The 21,843-nt window shown below is 41.6% G+C and overlaps 2 protein-coding genes across 2 annotated transcripts; one reads left to right on the top strand and one right to left on the bottom strand.

Annotated features, from left to right (window-relative positions):
* Positions 1 to 1,763: 1,763 nt before the first annotated feature.
* LOC104961244 (potassium/sodium hyperpolarization-activated cyclic nucleotide-gated channel 1-like) lies at positions 1,764 to 14,654 on the bottom strand. The gene is made up of 3 exons (XM_010789507.1): positions 14,094 to 14,654; positions 7,746 to 8,169; positions 1,764 to 1,799 (listed from the first exon to the last, which is right to left on the bottom strand). The coding sequence occupies exons 1-3, from the start codon at positions 14,447 to 14,449 to the stop codon at positions 1,764 to 1,766; spliced, it is 816 nt and encodes a 271-aa protein (XP_010787809.1). The 5' UTR covers positions 14,450 to 14,654.
* A 3,295-nt stretch (positions 14,655 to 17,949) lies between these two features.
* Positions 17,950 to 21,046, top strand: LOC104961245 (guanine nucleotide exchange factor DBS-like). Its single transcript, XM_010789508.1, has 8 exons — positions 17,950 to 18,015; positions 18,942 to 19,055; positions 19,147 to 19,263; positions 19,439 to 19,588; positions 19,737 to 19,861; positions 19,944 to 20,058; positions 20,140 to 20,259; positions 20,821 to 21,046. The coding sequence occupies exons 1-8, from the start codon at positions 17,950 to 17,952 to the stop codon at positions 21,028 to 21,030; spliced, it is 1,017 nt and encodes a 338-aa protein (XP_010787810.1). The 3' UTR covers positions 21,031 to 21,046.
* Positions 21,047 to 21,843: the final 797 nt, after the last annotated feature.

Consider the following 21,843-nt stretch of genomic DNA (forward strand, 5'->3'; position numbering starts at 1 on the left):
TAGGGTGGAGAATGGGCGATGTCTAATAACCAGATGCAGAAAGATAGTGTTTGTTTTCCTCAGGGGGGGGGGCAACATTTAATGAATTAAGTCCTGACGGGTTTATTGCCATTTCAGTCAGTCCAAATTCTCACTGCGTCTGTGTGTGGCACACTGGGTCCCCCTGCTGTCTTCACTGGCATTGTGTGTGTGTTTGTGTGTGTGTGTGTTTTGTGCCCGTGAGAGGGTGTGAGAAAAGCAGAGAGAAAGAGGCCACCCTCCCCTCTGGCACCGACATGAGTCTCATTTGAATTGTGAACGGCACACACACACTTAATCTTTTCTTTACATTAGGCTAATTAGATTTTTTTTTCTTGGAGCGTTTAAATGTTGTTGGACTCAGGGATATCTGACATTTGAAATATGAATGTTCCCTTCCACTAATGTACATAACTCTTGTTGAAGAACAAGTATACTTTATTAGTATCTATTTGCTTGTTTTAGTGCACTTATAAGATACCACAAAAATACGAATGAAGTAAGAACGACAAAAACATCAGCAAGAAAAATGTAAACACACAGATCAGTATCAGCCAAAGATATCATTTGGACCCTATTTACATACTGCCTAATGGGGATAAAAAGACATTTAACGTCTAATTTCTCGACTTCATGGAACCTGGCTGGAAATGATCAAACATAGCTATTATTTTAATGAACTGTAATCGTCTTTATGTATGAGCAGTTATTGTCACTGCACAGAGCTTAAGTCTTTCAGTGACATGTGAAACTGGGGGCGGACCGTGTGGAACTCCTCCTCACTGGCTGGTACAGATGGGGAGGGGGGAGGTGTGTGTGTGTGTCAGAGTGTGTGTGTGTGTGTGTGTGTGTCAGAGTGTGTGTGTGGGCTGCGCTGATCACTGACAGCTCAGTAAGCGGCTGAAGTCCTCGGCTGTGGAGGAATGGACCGCCGCGATGTGCTCCGTCTGTGAATGTGTTTTAACAGTGTGTGTGTATCAGGGGGCATACATGCACCGGCTAAGCAATGGCTGCAAACCGAGTTTCTCAACTCTGCCACGATATCACCCGGCTGTGGCTGCAACTGGAGATGATGACAGGTGTGTGTGTGTGTGTGTGTGTGTGTGTGTGTGTGTGTGTGTGTGTGTGTGTGTGTGTGTGTGTGTGTGTGTGTGTGTGTGTGTGTGTGTGTGTGTGTGTGTGTGTGTGTGTGTGTGTGCGTGCTTATGCACCTGTGGCCCTGCATGGGAACAGGGCGTAGGCCTCAAGGCACAAAGGATTTGGCGTGGCCCGTTAAGGGACAGGTGAATCAGGTCCACAGGAGTCTATAAACCAAGATGACTAATCTCCTTTGACACCACACTCTGTTGCTGAGGTGCAAGTGTACTAGCACGCATTGCCCCCTCCTCTGTAATCTCCATTTTCATCTTACAATGCGTCTGCTTTCTGTCATTGTATCTATATCAATATAAACCCTTACTCAAAAACATCACATGTGTGTTTGTCAAATACTTAATTTATACACAGAAAATGCAGCTCTTTTTCAACCTATTCCTGTCTTGTACTTTGATGTGAAATGTCTGTTTGCTTTCATAAATGTATCTGATCTGCATTGTAGATTACAAAAAGGGCTGTATACATAAGGTAAAGAAAAGCTATTTTTATAACAATGTATTTCAAGAAACACCTTTGTATTTCTGTCCTGGCTTTATTTCAGCCTGCTGTATTAAAAAAGACCATAACACAAAGTGAAGAGGTGCAGACTTTCACACCTCCACTGTCAGCGTGTTGACATACTGAGTCTAAAGATGGAAGAGTTGATAAAAAAAAATGGGTCTGCCGGGACTTTCACACAATAACATGGGACCTAATTTATTTAGCGTGATGTATTTAAGGACTCATGTTCCTCTCCCACACAGTGAACTAGATACCCAGGTCAGTTGACTCACATCTTCTCCCCTTTTAGATACATTTACCCACTGAGCTGTGAATCAACGGTGCACCTTTGGACGAAGACTCGCTGCAGACACTATAAAGAAACAGACCTTTGAATCACACTCTTAATTTTGCTCTATTGGAAACTAATGCTCTCTCGGAAATAAAACAAGGCAGCACGAAAATACAAATCATCAACTAGTATATTTTCCAGGCAGGAATTAATAGAACAATCTGAATTTGAGAAGTGACTCTCACATGATGTCGCTTTTGCACGACAGCTCTCAACAGATTCTGATGCTGATAAAGTGGAGCTGCACATATAGGAGGTTAGCATAGCGGCCTCTTGCTACAGGCAGCCGCAACATGCGTCACGCACATCCAACTCACTTTTCTATAAAATCATGAATACTGCTCTTATTGCAGGCCTGAGATCATGACGCAAATCAACATCAGGGATTCAGGGAAGACTCAACAAGACTGCATACTGTGCTTATGATTGGCAGATGCTTTAGGGCATACTTATTCCATAAACTCATCTCTGGTGATGACATGATGGCATGAGATGATGACGCAGACATGCAAAGAAAACAAGCGCAGCCCTTAGTAATTATAGTATGTTTTATCAATGAAGTGGCTTTTGCACGTTAGGTAAGAGTTAGAATAAAGCAGGGTGGAAAGTGAAGCTTGTAACCAAAAGTCCTGCTACTGCAGTTTGTTTACACTAATTGAAGCAGTAGGCAACCATTGTGTAGCTCACCATGTCTGACAGTGTGTTATAACAGTATCAAAATACAGTTGACTCAGCAACATGACCGGTCAACATGTAATGCGATACACCTCGACCTGTTTAACTAAATGGGAAAACAAGCCCCAAACTGGGGGCAAAAGCATCTATCATATGCATGTTCTGTTCATTATTGAGTGAACGAGGATTACAGTGTGTTATAGAGCAGAGTCTGTGCGATTTTAACAACCCACACAAACAAATAAACACATGTGTGTGCCATCACTCAAATGTAAGGCATCAGCTGCAACAAAGAACAACACTTTCCTAGTTAAATACGACAGAATCTCCCTCAGAATGATGAGAGAATATCTCATGACCTTACAGCTAGTTTATGAATAAAGCATGCATTGTAATATATTGCTATATATCAGTCATTTGTCACAACAGACCAACAGTACAAGCCCAGAATGATGTTAGCTCTCTGGTTGTGCAGTGTGCTAAATTGGCTTGTAAAATGTTCAACTAATGTATTCATTCAACATTTTCAACGAAGCATCACACAGGGAAATATAATTAGGTCCCAGTAGGTGTATTATAAAACAAGCATTGATGACTCTTCTTCAGAGAAAAGACTTGATGAGAAACAACTGATTATACAGAAGAGTGGCACTTTGCTATGTCTAAGATATTTCCACAAAAAACGATGTTCCTTTTTTCAATATGTACAGGTTTGATGATGAAAGAATAGTCCCTAATATCCCTGATCTTCAGTAAGCAAAATGCAGTGTTGTACAGATCATGTCTCCTGATGAGTATACACTATTGTTGAGTAACAGAATAAGTCTGTGTTGGGCAACAACCCTCGGGGGGGCTGGTTTGCTGCCACACGTCCAATCTGAGCCCCGGTGCTCGCGCTGGGATTTGGCGGGAGGCCTGGTGGCTGTGATGAGCCAGATGTGGCACTGGGACCTGTGGGCATTCTCTACCGCAGTTTGAAAATGTTACCCCTTTGGTTTGTTTTTGCATGTTTTAATGAAATACAATTACCCAAAATTAGCACTAGACAGACTGGTATCTACATGTAAATCCTGGAATATGTCCAACGTTAGCTCAGCGGAAGTGGAAAAGGGGAAAAGAACTGTGACTTTAAGGTCGTTGGGATAATTAGCTAAAACATAAGAAGGGTTGGAAATGAACAGGAGCAGGGGGCAAAAGTGCCCTTGAAACATCTCAAAATGCCGGCGAAATTAAAGATGAAAGGGCCAAAAATGACCATTATAAAAACTGCTTCATTACTTGATTTAATTATTAAATCCATAGTGATTAAATATAAGTCTTCTGTGGGTCTCTACACGGGGAACTTATTAATAAGGGATTTATTTATGTACTGTATGTATGTGAACTCTTTTTATTTGGAGTTTCTGGATACATGATGAATTTAAGTTAAATATATACTCTCTTGTTTCACTCTGTTTCCCCAGTCTTGAGGCAGATATCTTGAGTTTTAGCTGATAAATGCTATATGTTCACCTGCTAACCTCGCCTGTTTGCTGTTTGGTGCTATATAGGGAGTATAAAGAAGTTTCATTAGATTATGTTATGCTGTAAAAGAGCCAATGATTGATAATTGATAATAAAAACTGTACATGTGTGGCTTCAAAACCAAAACAATGCTAAAGTAGAAGTGAGGGTAACTGCAGAATCAAGTGATATTCCATTAGTACAAGTAACACTTCTCACGTTATATTGAACCATGGTTAAAATGACTTTGTGCAACATATTCTAATATTTACAAAACACTTTTGTAAGGAAAAAAGTTTAATTGGTTGTTGAATTGCTCAAGATCTAAAAGGCTAAAGAACATGCCCTCGAAAAAGCATTTCCCTTGGCAGAAGAGTCCTTGTTGCCCTTTCTGGCGTCACTACAAAGTGGTTAAAACACTTTCTGTGTAACATGCCGGTTGTACATGTCTTTGAGTCAAGCTACACCAACTGTACAGTGGAAAGATGTCGGCACCACTTAGAAAGACTTCAAAGATTTGATTTAGGCACTCACATGTTCCCAAGAATATAAGGAAAAAGTCACTACGTTTCTTTCTAGATGTAGAAACGTCCTCCAGCCTCCATTTGGTTCAGTGCTTGTTTAAATTATGATGTTTGAATACAGAGCGTATATTTACTGCCCTGCGTGACCTTCACACTGTTTGCTGCAATTTCCCTAAGCCCCGTGCATTGCAATAATTATGTGTGAGCAAACAAATGAATAAATGATTGAACAAACAAAGAAAGGACCCTGCACGCATAGAAATAGTAGCACACAAAACAGGTCATTTGAAATGAACTGTAGCTGTAAATGCTGTGATGCATTCTACTGGATAATTGATGAAGGATTTTTGTATGTATATGAAAATTAGCATAATCTTTCAATTAAATGAAAAAAAGCTGGGGTAAGAGCCTTTATAACAAAAATGGGTCTTGCTAGTGGCCTTTAAATAAAATAAGAGGTGGTAATAATGCTTATTGAAACTGTTCTGTAGGTTTCTTTTGGCCGTCATTGCTTATATTGGCACAGCCAGATGGACTAATCTACTTCTACTAATGAGTGACAATGGGAATAAGATATAAATAAGATGCATCAGTTCCTCTGTGGGCACTAATACTGTTCTTTTCAGCTGTTTTACATATAATACCCAGCAGCCACTTCATAGCAGTATGTTCCCATTTGGCACAAGCATGTTTTTACTATCGAATTAGTTAAGGTTCATCTTTAAAATATTTCAAACATGAATAAGTTGGTATCAACCAAGCAGGAAAATGCGGCTCCTGTGAGGTACAAATGAAGACTGTTGGAGTATAAGGCCTGAGAGTGGAAGAAGATGAAGTCACCACAAAAAAACTGTGTGTTGGCAAATCAACAAATCTGACTTAGCCTAGTTCTGGGTCCAGCGCTGATGAAATAACAACCCTCTTTACTTCGCAGATGGAAGGAAGAGATGGTGACAAAGTGAAAAGAGGGGGGCGGGGAGGCACACGACAGATGAGGGAATGACGGACGTGCAGGGCTGCAAGATGATTTATGGTTGAGATTCGCAGTCTGAATAACTAATCGAGTCCATCCCGGGGATGTTGTAATGATTGTTTACTTGGAACCCACTATGGCAGCAGGGGACTGCATTTGCCCCTCCATTAAAGCTCTAATCCTGCATCCTACACCTAACATGTTACGACAGTTTGGAATGTTTCCACGAGTGCCTTTTCTTTCCCCTCACGCCTCCTTTGGATGTGTCTGATTCGCTGTTGTGTAATTATTCAATGTGTCTGTTAAACACCAAAATAACTATTTAATTTCTATGCTGAATTTTCAAACTTTAAACGAAAGGTATGGTGCTGAGAGACAATTGGAAACAAAGAGGAATGACTGAGCATTAGTGAGACGAAGTGCAGGGAGTGAGCTCTGCTGTTGTATCAAGCATTATGACACATCTCTATACTGCACTGCCTGCCTCAATGTATGCTCACTGCAGATTTTCATTAACCTTGGGCACCGTCTATTTGTGTTTCTAACCTGGTCCATACCATCTCATCCTCCCACTGCATACATCTCTGCAAACTGCACGGCGGTATTATATACAGTACAGCCCCGATCTGAAATTAATAATCAACTTCCCACATTGTGTGCATGCCAAATACCATAACACCAAGCGACTGAGATCCATATGGTGCTTTCTTTCAGAATATGGTTTGTGTGTCTGTTTCGTTGTGCGTATATACAGTAAATCCACATTTGGACTGGCGGTTGAATAATGCTCTGCTGAAGCATGCATAATGCTTTTGTTTGTCAAATGCCACATTATGCACTAAGGGTAATAGAAGATAGTTTTAAACATACACTGACAGAGAAATATAAGCGATACACAGTATAAAAGTGTGCTGCCTCATTGATAGTCGAGCACAAAGATGATCTTTTCCTGCTCCAGAAATGTTCATTGATTCATACTATGGGGGCTGGGAAATGGGAACGCTGCATAACTGTACTATTAACGCCAAACTTGGGCCAGATACTCTTCATGACTATAGATAAATGCTTATGGCTTCATCTTCATACAGTAAATAAGCCATTTTTGTTACTGATATATCCTTGCACAATACATTGTGTCCACTCCAATGAATGTAACCTCAGGTTGAGCCCTGGCAACGGCACCATTTGCTTGTAACAAATAGCATGGATAACAGCAGCTATAACAACAGGGGAGACAGACAGTGAGGGGCGGACAGGGAGCTGTGAGGGCAAGGACGTTGAGGATGAGGTGAGAAAAGAGCAGCCAGCTTGTTAAATAGATTTATGGTTACATTTAGTTCAAACTACATTTTAAATCAAACGTGATGCCATCGCTTTTTTTTCCCGGTCACGATGTGAAAATGTATCTACCTGCTGGAATGGAACAGTCATGATAAGGGAAGGAATCCTTCAGTGTGTAATGAAATCGTTACCGCGGGAAGGAGAAGGCTAGAGCCCGGTTAAGCAGTCTGAGTCAGAGAGTGCAATGACTCGATGGAGGGTAATAATGTATCAGTCTCTGTAATGTCCACTGGGGTTTAACCTTGAGGATGACACCAAATCCACCATCTCGTACAGCCACACCAACAAAACATTCATAAGTAGTTCATTTAGCCTTTAATATCTATCTTACCTTTATAAAGTCACGTCGTTATACTCCTGCGTACATTATATTATGCCCTAAATCCATATAACCCACTATATAATGCATTTTTACCTGAAAGAAAAGGAGGCAATTACTTTTGATTTTGGATTCTGAATTAATTTCACCCATCAGTGAGCTGAAACTGACATTATTACTTGTTATCTACAGATAAGCCTTCTGACCAGCGGTGATTGACAGAACCTATTAGTGTTAAACCTGCACAATTATATCCGTGGGTTAACCTGTCAAGGTTGTTGCCGGGGAGAAGAACCACCATGCAGCATAGAAATCTAAACAACCATAACTCTGCATTGTTGTCCTACTCTACATGTATTTAAATCTCCTACTCTGATGTGTACAGACAAACACACATATACATACCTCCTCCCACTGATGTATGTATCTGATGAGTCGGGACAGTCTCAACAGACGCAGAAGACTGAGGATCTTGGTGAAGCGGACGATTCGCAGGGCACGGGCTGTTTTATAAACCTCCGAATCAAAGCCTTTCTCCACTATTAAAAATATATAATCCACTGGAATGGAGGAGAGGAAGTCCACAACAAACCAGCTTTTCAGGTAATTCATCTTGATGATCTTGGGGTCGAGTATGATCTCGGAGCTCTCCTCGTTGACGATCCCAGTTCTGAAGTTCATGACCAAGTCCACCAGGAAGATGGTGTCCGAGGCCACATTGAAGACCAGCCAGGTGGTGGTGGTCTGCTCTGAGAAGAAGGTTATTCCCACAGGAATGATGATTAGATTCCCCATCATCATGATGAGCATTATCAAGTCCCAGTAGAACCTGCAAAGAGACAGGCATACGTTAGTAAAGCAAAGATGAAAACATGTTGTAGGCAGACAGACGGTGTTCACATTTCAATCCAAATAATGTGGTTACGCGTCTAAGAGTTTGTCTAAGAGTATGAAGCCGTCCAACTGTTGCATATTCCTAGGGTAAGAAATAGAGTCTAGGTAGAACTTAAAGACAGCAGCGCTTTGAAATCAATTGCTAACATCAGCATGCTAACTCAACCACGTCTAATAAGCACTAAACATAAAGTACATGGGTGATGGAAATGTTTTCCGGTATTTGGTCACAAACCAAAATATTGGACAGATACAAAATTTGACCTGATTATAGCAGCATCGCCAAAGTCATTACAACGAATTATAATCCATCTAATAGTTGGCAAGACATCAACAGGTTGTTAGCAGGATTCATCCTCTGGGGAACTTGAATTGCTTTACAACCTTACACGACAATTAATCCGATATATGCTGAGATATTGCAGCTAACGTGGCCTAACATGACGGTGGTTTTATAGTCTGACTTTAGAACTTTTACTATCAGTTTGCCATCTAACATTTAGAGTAGACTATGGGTCTTAACAATCACTGAGGAATTGTTCAACACTATCGTTTGTGGACTTGAAGAGGCTATAAGGTCTTGCCTAATGCTGTCCTAACAAGAGAATTAGGTAGCATTAGCTCGTGCTTTGAGAGCTCCATATGCTTATAGTCCCAAAGTTACTGAAAGTAGTACAACTATTATTCAAGGGCATGAAAAATGTGCTGCTGGCCCTTTCCTTGTATTAAGGACTTTAGTAGGAGACCCTTTGGTCCTCCTTGCTGTGATAATGTCCCTGCCCTCTGTCTTGTGATGAACAGAGAAGTGATTCATCAGCACCCTGCTCTTCTCACGAAGTGTCCTGGGCCTCGATAAAGGCCGAGCAACCGTGAATGAAAATAGATGCTTTCAGGAATCCTATCTCGTGCTAAAAACTCTCCACTGACGCCATCGCTGCCTGCCTCTGCTCTGCCTGCCCGCCCGTACGTTGCTGCTGTTGAAGATGGAAATGGACTGGCTGGCTGGCTGGCAGGCTGCCTGTCTGGCTGGCCACACAGTAATGGATCTGTTTGAACGAATTAAGACAGGGCCTTGGCTTTATAAATACCCACAGATCATGTGTCCGATAATTGTCTTCACTCCAAATAAACAGGGGTCATCCAGGTGGTTCTTAATATCCACTATAGGTATTTTTACACCAGCAGACATTGAACTATAGACGTAGGGATTGGACTCTTCATACGGTGAGCCGTACGTTAGTTGATACAACTAAGCACAATACATGATGCACTTTATTCCTCAAGTATCTATGGTAGGAACGTATGAAACAATCTCAATGGGCATAGACTAAGTGAATATAAAAACAAACCCTTTATCATGCCATGTTGAATACTTAAAGACACTATTGTATAATATTCAGTCTGCCTCCATCCAACATGCAAGGACACAGAGCAGTATGCGTCACAGGTTATTCTTTTTATTACCATTTATATATTTAAAACGAGGCTTCAGTGATGACATCCGCAATGAGTCATCTTTTAAATTGCTTTAAAACTATTCACAATGAAAACATATTCGTATCGGAGGGGAACAAGAACAACAAATAAAGATGAAACAATTATTTTATTTCAGGAATCTATGGATCTGAGGAAAACTGAAATTGCGTAGGATAGCTTAATTGGTCTAAGATTAAAAAAGAGAAATGTTAGAACAGGTAGAAATGTAAAAATAAACTAAGTTTTAAATACAAGAACTCAGAAAAGCAAAGTTCATTAACTGTTTTTGTTATATGTGGATTTAAAGGGTAAAAAACAAAATATACTTATACCACTCAGGAATACAATATGAGCGTCTGTTAAACTGTAATATTTCAAGTAAATGCATGATGTTTTCCACTCATTAACATAAACAAAAGCCCACACAGTGCCCACATCTCCAGGATATTTCTGTTCCTCTCATGACTTGTGTAGGTGGCAATTACACTGTACGTGACCTCTAACACACCCACTTATCTAATGAATAAAAGATTGTGTTTCACTTCTTGAATTTGAAACTATAAAACAGAAGGCAGAAAAACATGTTGCTGAATTAGAGGGGAGCATTTAGCACAGTTCAATAAATCCTTGAAAAACAAAGAGCATTTCAGGTATTTGAATGCAAAGCGATTTGTCCCCTCTCTCTTTAAAGAGCCAGTCACGAAGTGTGCCAATGCAGTCAGCTCCAACGACAGCTCGAAGACTGCGCCCTGCTCTTGCTACATCATCGACTTAAAAGCTTGCTTCATTGCCTCCACTCGGAAAAAGCACCCAGCCCCAGTTTAACCAGTAGCTAAGAGGATGTGCGTGCGCCTAGCTGTAAATGCAGCTCCTACTCCAGTGATGCACTTCGTTATCAGCCACACTCCTGCTTCAGGTTCTGCAGCTCCATTGACGCTTCAACTCCACATCCACATGGAGCTCTCCTCATATACTCGCCTCCAGTTCCAGCTTATATCTTCCCTGAGGTTTTTCCCCATCAGGATGCACCCTGCACTACGGCTAGTCATTTCTTATGCCGAATCCTTCCTCAATTTGTCAACATGCTCCCAAACACACCAACAGGCAGCTGTTCTGATTGATTAAAGTGGGAGCTGCAATCACTGGATCACTTTTCCAAAACACATTAGACAGGCTTTGAAGCAACACTGCAGACACAGCATCGGTTCCTCTGCCAGATGTGTGCACCCTGCAAGGACTATTTAAAAAAAAAATGCATATTTCTTACCCACAAATATATCACAGAAAACCAAAAAGCCAGACATGGTCTTCGCCCAATATTGACTTTTATAGCCAAGTGGGCTTATCTAAAACAGGAGCATGGAGCTGTAAAACCCAGAAAAGACAACCCATTGGGCTCAGAGCAGAATAATGTACCGCCTCTGTTGTACATCAAAGAGCTAACAAAATGGTCAAAATCAAGCCAGCTTATTTCTTCTACCCTACAACAAGTGCTCCATCATAATCAATGTCAGACCACTCCTGCCAGGCAACAGAGGGAAGCCCATAGAATTTTACTCAGCACAGTCCTTCGGCCCCAATCCAATATGCAATGTGACGAGTATGACGTGCTCCAAGAGGTGACACGCCTGTACAGAGTGATGTACAGAGTGTGAAAAATGGGATTCAGATCAAATAAATTCTGGTCAAAGTCATCTGTGAGTGATGATGTTATTAAAGAAACAGCATACGAGTACAGATCTACAACCAAACATCATTCTCTTTCCATCCATGTCTGGGAGGGCATTACTTTTATTATTTGTTTGAATCGACTAATTATCTACACTGGATTCTCAAACTGATGAAAAACATGTCATTTTTAAATAACTTTGACAGGTTGCCAGGTTTTTTTTCAAACTTTGATAAACTATGACTTAACGTATAAAACACACATCTGTCTTGGCCAAACACACGGCCTCTTTAAAAATGCCTGAAAGAAGACAACAAACGACAAAGGCCTCTCCTTAGAATAACCTGAGGTGTATGATGCCATGCATGAGCCCTCTCTAAAAATCTATGAATAATGAATATTACTAACCTGCTATTAATCTTTAAGCAGCCACTGTGTACAAAGAATATGTTGGATATTGAGTTTCAAACACTCCCACAAAGCAATATAAAGCCTGTGTGAACAGTGGTGTCATTCATGGACTGTACTTACGTAAGAGTTTTCACTAAAGAACCTACAGAGTTTTCTCTTTTGGGTCATACAAAAATCTCTCAGTATAGAAAAGAATAAGGTCCATGAAATGTTTAATATGTACAAACAAAGTAAATTAATTAAGGGGCTAGGTTAAGCCCTACAGTTTAGAATTAGATTACTTTCCAAGCTACATTACAAGGAAACCTGGCAAACAAAGTGTACCCTTGCACCTCCATCATTTATGCACCAGTATTTGAGCTTCTTGAAGCACTCGGATTTAACCTTAAAGTACAAGCTACGGGGCAATTTGTCTTGCAAAAAGGGATTGTCTTTAAAACTAGCTTGAGGACAAGGACATCCTATAAAAAAAATGCCCTTTGGAAAATGTCATGAGGAAGGAGCCTTAGGGGGGCTTCACAGTCTGAGTTAGTGAAAGAAAATCTCCTTCAGCAGAGATTAAATTGCAAAAATCGCCATTGATTGCCCAACAAGTCTCGTATTTATAAGACATGGTTATACATTATATATGTGTACAACAGTGATATGATCCATAATGGAGCCTTTACCCGGCAATTTTCCCCTCCATTCTTTATCTCTTAAGCAAAAAAAGCATTCAGTAGATCAGCCCATATATAAAACTAATTTCTAGCCAGCTGTAAAAGGGCCATATGACTGAATTGTAACCTTTTAGCCATCTTGTAGAGAGAGGTCAATGTCCTTACATAATTGTTTTCAGAGACCGCTAAGCTCATTGACTGTTGTGCTACTAATCCTTGCCCACCATCATCGTACATCTGTGCGAGCACATGGGCATGTGCATATGCCTGTGTGCCTTTGTGTGGGCTAGTACAGCACATCCGACTTAGCATTATTTTTGAGTGAAATGGCAGTTAGATCTATTGTGATGTTGTTGCATTAAGATCAGTGTACCAATAAAAGCGAGGCAAAGCTTAGCGCTCATAAAAGTGACGTTTTGCAGAGTTTAGATCTTTATATTAGAATTCAGCCTGCAGACTCTGAATCAGGAGCATGCATTAAAGCTTAGAGAAACATTGTGCTGCATACTCAGGCCTGCTCAGAGTTCAGGACCATGGACAGCTCTGTGTTAAAAGCAGCGGGATCAACGTGCCCTTGCGTGTCACTAGCTTCAATGGAAAAGGCGGATGATTGTCACCATCAAGCCGTGCCAGGGGACACCGGCGCAGATGAGATGCTTAATTGGTTGAGTGGTGAACTGTAAACATGCAGCGTGTAGAGAACCCGTCCTGGCTGTACATGATCTCATTTGTTTACCATTTGACTGTGCTCTGCCAGATATGTTAAACAAATTAGAGCACGCATTAGAAGCAGTTGGTCTAAACTCACAATGGCAAGACTCATTTGCAACACTATACTCATCATGAATGTGTGATAATAGAGTCAGGCTAAATGTAGTTTCCACTTACAGAATCACTCTTCACAACAATGGGACTATATGTTGAAAATGACAAGCCATAAAATACCATGTCACTGTGGCATGAATGAAGGAAGTAAGTGTGCCATGATGAGCCCCTCTAAGAACAAACACATTCCATTACATTTACTCCCCCCTAAAAACACATCACTCATCCATAAGTGTTGTCTAGTGTTAGCCAGATTAATTTAGACTGATTAATTCCAAAAACGGCCATTTTCTCCCTAATCGTTTCCCTGCACGATTTTACCGCATTCTGTGCATTTTTTTTGCACACAGGCCCGTCGCCTCGTACCTCCGCCTACAATGAAATGTTTACAACCGTGATGGTGCAATGGCACTGTCACATTGTGTCCAGGTACTGTCACCTCTACGGGAACATATCGCACTGAAGAGCCGACTCTGTGGTGATACGGGGGAACAATCAGGAGAAGGTGCGCCTGTGTGTGTTGACATTCACCATCCTTTTTCCAAGGACATCTCACTGATACACCTTTGTAGCCTCAATGCGTCCCTCTCTGTTATAATAAAAATGCCGCAATGAAACACAGACACTCGCTGAGCACATTTTGTCGGTGAAGCCCTGAGTCTGACTGCCTAAATACAGATTAGCGTTTGCGCTTCGGGGCAGGCTGTGCCGATGACAGAGCGTCATGTGTGAAAGTGTATAGCTTGCAGACCCCCGGGTGACGGGAGGGGTGGATGAAAAAAAGAGGGAGGGTGAGCAGGTGTTTTTTCCAGCCCTTACCTAAAATCGCTATATGGATGAATGATCCAGTATCCGGCCGTTTGCACCCTCTCTTGCTCCTTCTCCACGGCTTTCTGACTGCCGAACATACGCAAGGAGAACTTATTCACTCCGGGCTGCATCATGGCCCCAAATTGCCTCTGCATAAAACCATGTTGCCTGTCCTCCTCGTCCAGATCGTCAAAACCGGCCATGGCCTCTTCCCGCTCCCCCTTGAAGCCCACAGAGTTGCCGTGGTCCTTCATGTTCTGGCTCCCCGTGTTATTTTTCTGTATCGAGTCTTGCCTCTGAAAAACATTATTCCCATCCGCCTTCTCCTCCTTGTTGCTGGAGAACGAATTCGATTTGTCTTCCATGGTGTTTTTAGTTTTCCCGTTGTTCTTTTTGGCAAAGCGTTCCGTCTCCTGCTCGGGAGTGCTGCGCGCAAAGCTCGAGAGGACCCGCCGTGAGCTCTCCTGGGTTTTTGCGTTTTTCTATTATGTCCTTCAAACTGTTCAGCTCCTCTGCCTTCAGAGCGAGTGCTGCAAACTGAGACAGAGTGCCCGAGAACTCTGTGGATCAGGTTTCTTGGGTTACCGCCATCTACCGACGGCCCCGGCTTCTACCGTCCAAAGCTTCTGTCTCACTTCGCACGGCACTGCGGTTTAACTGGCACATGCCCCTGCACCTTATTTACATAATGTGGCTCATGATAGCCCCCCCGGTCACCTTTCCCCTCCTCTGCCACCAGTAGCACACATGGTCAGAGGAAGTGGATATTATAGGAGCAGAACGCGTTATATTAAGTTAATAAAGACGTGTTTTTAAATCAATTGACACACAGCATGCATGCCTCCTGTAGCTCGGCTGGCGGCAGGTTGGCTTCCTACTGAGGAGTGATAATAGAAGACATCACGGTGAAACAGATTGTGGTGCCGGTGTGATCATAGCCCCTGCTCACATGAGGAAACTAGTTGGACATCTTGCGGAAATCACACCTTTTATAGGTGTTGGAGATATGGTCCAAAATTTAAAGTGTGGGTGAACTGAATGCATAGCACTGTCTAGTTGAAAGAGAGAGGGACTTGCTTTCATATAGGCAAACTTAGCAGCAGTTTGCATTGCGAGAAGATAATATTCTCCAAATAGAACTGCATGGTGCGGTTTAGTTAATAAAGTAATATTAGATTAATGCATTATGACATGTACATTTAGGGATTACAAGCTCGAACGTCTCCTAAAACAAACTAACAACTTTGTTAAATTAACAGATCATAACATGATTGAATTATAGGGTTCCTTTTTGCTTGGATAAACCAGCCAAAAGCACATTGGGAACCAGACAGAATACATTAGTAAAAAGCACTAATACCACATTGTAACATTTACATATGTACATATGTTACAAGTAAACTTCATGTATTCAAAACAATTGAAGTAAAGTGCAATCATTTATTGAATGTACTCATTAGATAAGTATCCCTTGGACAGATGGAGCCTGAACATTTGCAACAACCAACTAAACATTATTCTTCTGAATCTATTCTCTTTTCTTGTATTCTTTGATTGGATTGAATGTTTGACAATCGATTAGTTTTCAACAATAGTTTATTTATATAATAACATATATAATAACCTATAGCAACCTATACCTATTTCAGAAAACATCTTTAACTTTTTCCAGAAACACACCAAGTAGCATTTTTTACTATACTTTTCAGGTGAAGGGTGTGTATGAAAGATAACACAAAAACTGCCTAAGGTAAATACATTAGAAAAATAGCTCCATCTTGAAAAACTCCCCACACTCTTCACAAACAACCAATCAACAATTAGAATAACATAATAAAATAATATAACAGTCACAGGAGGTATTCCTCTGTGTAAAGTGTAGTTTTGCATTATTTACATTTACTTTCAACAACATCTGTGCTTGATTTTTGGAATGAATATATGAATATTGAACAATTTAGAAACAGCTTATACTTAATCTTTAGGGTGAAAAAATAATAGTAACTCTTCCTAGAGGCGTCAAAGAGCATAATCAAGTTAGACTGAGACCCTCTCCACAATGTGGCATTACACACCCACACTGAACACACACACACTCTTCCATTCACTTGTGTCCATCACCATGAGGGCATTAGATCAGATATTTTTGCATGTTTGGCTGAGATCATGATTTAATGATACAAAGGTAATGTGTATCAGACATCCCTGGATGTTTTGGGTGCGTTTTCTCTCAGTTTGTGTTTAGGATTAGTTTGTATGCCAACTGTTTCCCCTATAAGCTTGCATAACTTGAGTTATACAGTTCATGGGACAGGGAACCCTAACCCTACATACAAATAAAAATGTTGCATAAGATTTATGGCTTAAAGTAACACTGAAATTGAACAAAGTGCAAATCCCAGATGGCCCATTTAGATGTCAGGGAATAAGCACAAGAATACATTTACCGGTAGGGGGATGTGCGTCAGATGTTTTCAAAGTACGATAAACCTTTCATTTCAGGTTTGGCCACAAATCTTATCCCTGATTCCAAGTGTTGTCATGCATCTGGATCTGCATGATAATGACCAACATAATATGACCTTATGCAGCTTGGAAGTCTACATTAAAAAGCTTAATACACTGAATGCTGTATAACATTCAAGATGATCCCAGCGCGTTTTAATCCTGCCTTATATCCTACGGAATACCCAGATTTTTTTTTGCCAAATACCCTGCTTCTTGCCTGATAAAATGTGCTCTTGTTTTCCAACGATAGACTCATTGGTCCTGCTGAAATTGCAGTGTGTCTCAAAGATTACAGCCAGTCATATCTGCTTACAGTCAATAGCTCATCTGGACATGAAACATTACATACCCCGCTCTGCCAGCCATTGCTTACGCCACAAATAGCAGCCAGCTACAGGATGGCAGCGTTGTGTTACAATGCCCCTTTTTTATTTTCTGCAAGTCATTCTATGTATATACAATAGTTTGAGAGTTTGGAGTGATGCCTTAAAGGTCACCTGTTATGCAAAATCCACTTTTTCATGTCTTTTACTGTATACATCATGTGTCCCCTCTGTGTAAAGAGATTCTGACAGTTTCAGGAAAAAAGATTTGCTCACTTTTTTTCTTGATCCTGTTATATAGAAACCTGTCTGAAAATGAGCTGATCAGATTTTGGCCACTTTATGATGTCATAATGATTTTTTGGCTTGTGTAGCCATTAGCCAATAACCAACCAACAGTAAATACAAGAGGAAAAATAGTCTATATGCAAGTCATTGAAATATGATGTATTAGGTAAATAGATAAATATTTTTTAAGTAGCAGCCAGATGAATGTTATGGATGTTGTTTCAACAGTTCAGGTGTTTAACAGTCTTATTGCCTGTGGGACGAAACTGTCTCTGAATCTGGAGGTTTTAGTCCGGATGCTGCGGTAACGCCTGCCAGACGGCAGCAGACAGAACAGTTTGTGGCTGGGGGGATGGGGGTCTTTTATAATCCGGAGGGATTTCTTCCTGAGCCGCTGGGAGTATAGGTCCTCCATGGATGGCAGCTCCGTCCTGGTGATGTTCTGTGCAGTTTTCACCACCCTCTGTAAAGCCTTACGATTGAGGGCGGTGCAGCTGCCGTACCAGGCCNAGAGAGTGTGTGTGTGTGTGTGTGTGTGTGTGTGTGTGTGTGTGTGTGTGTGTGTGTGTGTGTGTGTGTGTGTGTGTGTGTGTGTGTGTGTGTGTGTGTGTGTGTGTCAAAAATAAACGAGTGGAGCTGCAGCACCACTTTCATATGACTCCTCCTTCACAGAAATAGACATCAGTTCCTATCTTGTTCCTATTTTTCGCTTTCCTCTGTATCATCACTCTCGCTCACATCCCATCATGCACTCTCCATCTCGCTCTGTGCGTTTCCATGGCAACGCTGTGCAGGCATTTCACGGCTATGATGTATGTTGGCCTCTGTGTGACTGCAGGTGTGTTTGTAAATTGAATTAAAGCCTTGTACGGTATCTTATTCACTGATTCTATCTGGGTCTCTTTCCATTGGATAAGATATCTGATCAAAAATAAAAAGCACTTTAGTCAGGCTATATTATATTTGCTTTTCACTTGATTGATATACAATTGATCAAATGCAATTAACAAAAAATCCAGCAAAAACTAGAAATGGCAATTTTAGTAAAAATATTTTATTCATAATTTCCTTTATTTCATTTTATTTATGGCATCACAGTGGATTTCATAAGCTTGCCAAACATCTCTCGGTGTGTGTGTGTGTGTGTGTGTGTGTGTGTGTGTGTGTGTGTGTGTGTGTGTGTGTGTGTGTGTGTGTGTCACCCTACATCGATTTATGATGCCTAACAGGGTGGAGCAATTCACCCAGGGTTTTAGAGGAAGACTAATAACCGTACAGCCTTTCAGTTGAGTGGCCTCTTGGGCTGTTGTCTGTGTGAAGGCAATTCCCCGCTCTTAACCTGTTAATGTGTGGAGGCGGAGAGACGGAGGCGGCGGTTACTCCCTAAACCACAGGAGTAATTTACCTTGTCGTGACAGATTGAAAGATGGAAAGTGCAACAAGGGAACAACTGTGAAGATTTGTAGCCGATTGAGTGGATGTTCAGGATTGCAGCAGAGGGAGCTGCTACACAAGTGGGCTTACTTCATACCTCTGCTGCAGAAAAATAAATAACCCACTATCAATCAAATCAGATATGGCTCTGTGGCTACTAGCAGTGAAGACCTGATTCCAAAATATAAATGGATGCATGTCACTCCACTTGATCTTGTTTTACCACATACTTTTCTATACAATTAAAAGAAATACATATGAATAGATTACTAAAACTATTCTCCCTCTCATTTTTCTCTCTCAGGGTTCATTTCCAGGGATCTTACACTTGGTTCTGGTGTTGCGTCCGACTACTTTGTTCCAGAGGACTCTGTCAGACTTCCTGTTCAAGTACAACAGGGATGAGTTCAAAATGAAGGTATGACACGTCTGTCTTTGCTTCTTTTCTTTTTTTGATTTATGAGGACATACCGTGCCTCATGATCCGTGGATTGTGTGTTTTATTTAAGGTGGTGATGCTGAGTTCAGTGACTGAGCTCCATGCCTATATCGACCCGGGTCAACTGACCACAGAGCTGGGAGGAACGCAGGAGTACTCCCATGAAAGCTGGATCTCACACCGCACTGTACGTACACACACACACACACACACACACACACACACACACACATACACATACACACACACACACATATCTTTTTTAAACAATATATAAATGTATAGAAGGTCAGGCTGGGATTCAAACTGTCAATCAGAGACTTAAACCTGTATTTATCGGCACCTGAACGTCTCCTCCACAGGCAATCGAGGCCTTCGCTCTGATGGTGAAGACCACGGCGCAGACTCTGCAGGCGTTTGGCACTGAACTCGCAGAGACAGAATTACCCAACGATACCGAGGCCACCACCGCCCTGCTGCACACACACTCTCAGAAGAAGGACGAAATGAAGGTCAGATTTACATGTCAACCAACCAGATGTCCCTCTTTGTTTTCCTTCTTTCTCTGATTTTGTTAATTTTCATATATATATAATATATATTTGCAGTGATTTCGTTTGTTGCAGAAGTGTTAAAAGATATAATTTGTTTGATTTCTAGGAGGACCTACAGGTGGCGCTGTCTCAAGGGGGGCGGCTGCTGGAGTGTATAAACGAGCCTCTGCAGACGGACGATGAATACAACATGACCTATGATGAACTGGAAAACTTAGCCACTGTACAGAGGTAGAGGAAGAGATGAATGGAAACACATAGATAAAGAAGTGGTCCCTGAACGCATCATTAAATCCCCCCTCTTTCCCCTCAGACTCCTGGGTCAGCTGGATGAAACAGAAAGAGCCTTCGATGACTTCTGGGAGCGTCACCGCACCAAGCTGGAGCAGTGCTTACAGCTGCGCCACTTCGAGAAGCACTTCCGTGAAGTGAGTGGAATTATGTGGAAGTGTAGTTTTGCAGAAACAAGTCAGGAAATGTGTGCTCTTATAACATGTGCGTGTCTGTAGGTGCGCACTCAGCTCGACGTGACATCGGAGCGGTTGTCTGGTTTCTCTGAAGTCAGTGTAAGCCCCGCCCACGCTGAGCACGTCCTCCGAGAGCTCAGCGGACATGAGGACAAAGCCTGTGTAAGACACACACACACAATCACACACACAATTCTATGTCATAATGCAGCTCACGTGGGACAGAAAACACAAGCTCAACACTTTTACCTTTGATGCATCCTTGAAGCTATACGGCTGATTATATAATCAATGATATGCCCTGCTTTATCCCCCTCTCTGGGAATAGCTGTGTGAAAGACTGTGAAATGTAGAGGTGGTATCTGTGTGGGCGTGTGGATTGGACTAAAATATAAAAGCCTTTTCGTTTCAACCTCAGCTATGATGTAACCATTCATTTTTAGCACCTTATGATGTTTCATAATATCACATATTTATAAAAATAAAACCTTTAAAATGTAAAGATTCTGCTTTGCATTTTTTTATGTGGAAAAAAACAAACTGATATCGGTGTTAACGAACTAAATTTGCAATTACGACTACAGTAAAAGTCCCCCTCCATGCAGCATTAAGTAATGAACACACCGCTCTGCTTAGAGGACATGTGAAGGCTGTGATAGATTGATCGTCCACTGATGTTGTCCCTGTATCCTAAAGTATATTCTGATCATGTGTTTTCTAAAGGACGCACTCGACCACGCATTGTCCCTGGCCGGTGAAGGTGACCGGCTGATAGAAAACTCCCACTATGCCGAGGACTCCATCAGGCCGAAGTGCAGCGAGCTGAGAGGAGTGTGTGAGGAGATCAGCTCCACCCTGAGGAGCAAGAAGAGCCTCCTGCTCCGAGCCATGGAGCTGCACCACGCTCTGGAGAAGGTACATGTTGTTAAGTGATACATTTATAAACAACAGCTAAAGACACATCTTTCTAGATTAGCTTTTTATTAGCAACATTGGTGCTTTTATACTGAAGTGCACCTGGTGTATGAAAAGAACTATACAAATAAAGCTTTGTGTCATGTGATTGTGATGTGCTATATGTGACATGTATGGAGTTGTTCTCTTTTATCCTTTCGCCTCCATCTACTTGTCTTCCGTCCTTTCTTTATAACTAATGCTGTTGATGTGTTGTGATTTTAAAAAGGTGTTTATTATCTGTCTAACCACCTTATGTACGCAGATGATTTAATCATCTTCTCCCCGTGCAGTGCTGGCTTACAACAGCTTCTGAGGACTTGTTCCCAGAATGGCATTGATTTTAATATTAAGTTTAACGCCAAGAAGAGTAGCATCATGATGAAGTACCTTGGTCATTATATCTCTGATGATCTCACAGATGACAAAGACATCCATAGACAACGCTGCAAACTGTATTCCCAGGCTAACATATTAATGCGGACATTTCACAAGTGCTCTGTAGATGGCAAGGTATCACTTTTTAAAGCTTTCTGTACACCATACACGGCTCACCTGTGGAGTAACTACACGGCTCACCTGTGGAGTAACTACACGGCTCACCTGTGGAGTAACTACACGGCTCACCTGTGGAGTAACTACACGGCTCACCTGTGGAGTAACTACACGGCTCACCTGTGGAGTAACTACAAGGCTCACCTGTGAAGTAACTACACGGCTCACCTGTGAAGTAACTACACGGCTCACCTGTGGAGTAACTACACGGCTCACCTGTGGAGTAACTACAAGGCT

Source organism: Notothenia coriiceps, unplaced genomic scaffold (assembly GCF_000735185.1).
Source record: "Notothenia coriiceps isolate Sejong01 unplaced genomic scaffold, NC01 NC01_scaffold00032942, whole genome shotgun sequence".
Lineage (NCBI taxonomy): Eukaryota > Metazoa > Chordata > Actinopteri > Perciformes > Nototheniidae > Notothenia > Notothenia coriiceps.

Coding starts and splice junctions, on each gene's coding strand:
- LOC104961244 (XM_010789507.1), bottom strand. CDS start 14,449: ATGGAAGACAAATCGAATTCGTTCTCCAGCAACAAGGAGGAGAAGGCG. Junction 8,170..14,093: donor CATCCATATAGCGATTTTAG/GTAAGGGCTGGA, acceptor GTCTCTTTGCAG/GTTCTACTGGGACTTGATAA. Junction 1,800..7,745: donor ACATACATCAGTGGGAGGAG/GTATGTATATGT, acceptor TTCCATCTTTAG/ACTCAGTATGTCAACACGCT.
- LOC104961245 (XM_010789508.1), top strand. CDS start 17,950: ATGCACTCTCCATCTCGCTCTGTGCGTTTCCATGGCAACGCTGTGCAG. Junction 19,056..19,146: donor GGGATGAGTTCAAAATGAAG/GTATGACACGTC, acceptor GTTTTATTTAAG/GTGGTGATGCTGAGTTCAGT. Junction 20,059..20,139: donor TCGAGAAGCACTTCCGTGAA/GTGAGTGGAATT, acceptor GCGTGTCTGTAG/GTGCGCACTCAGCTCGACGT.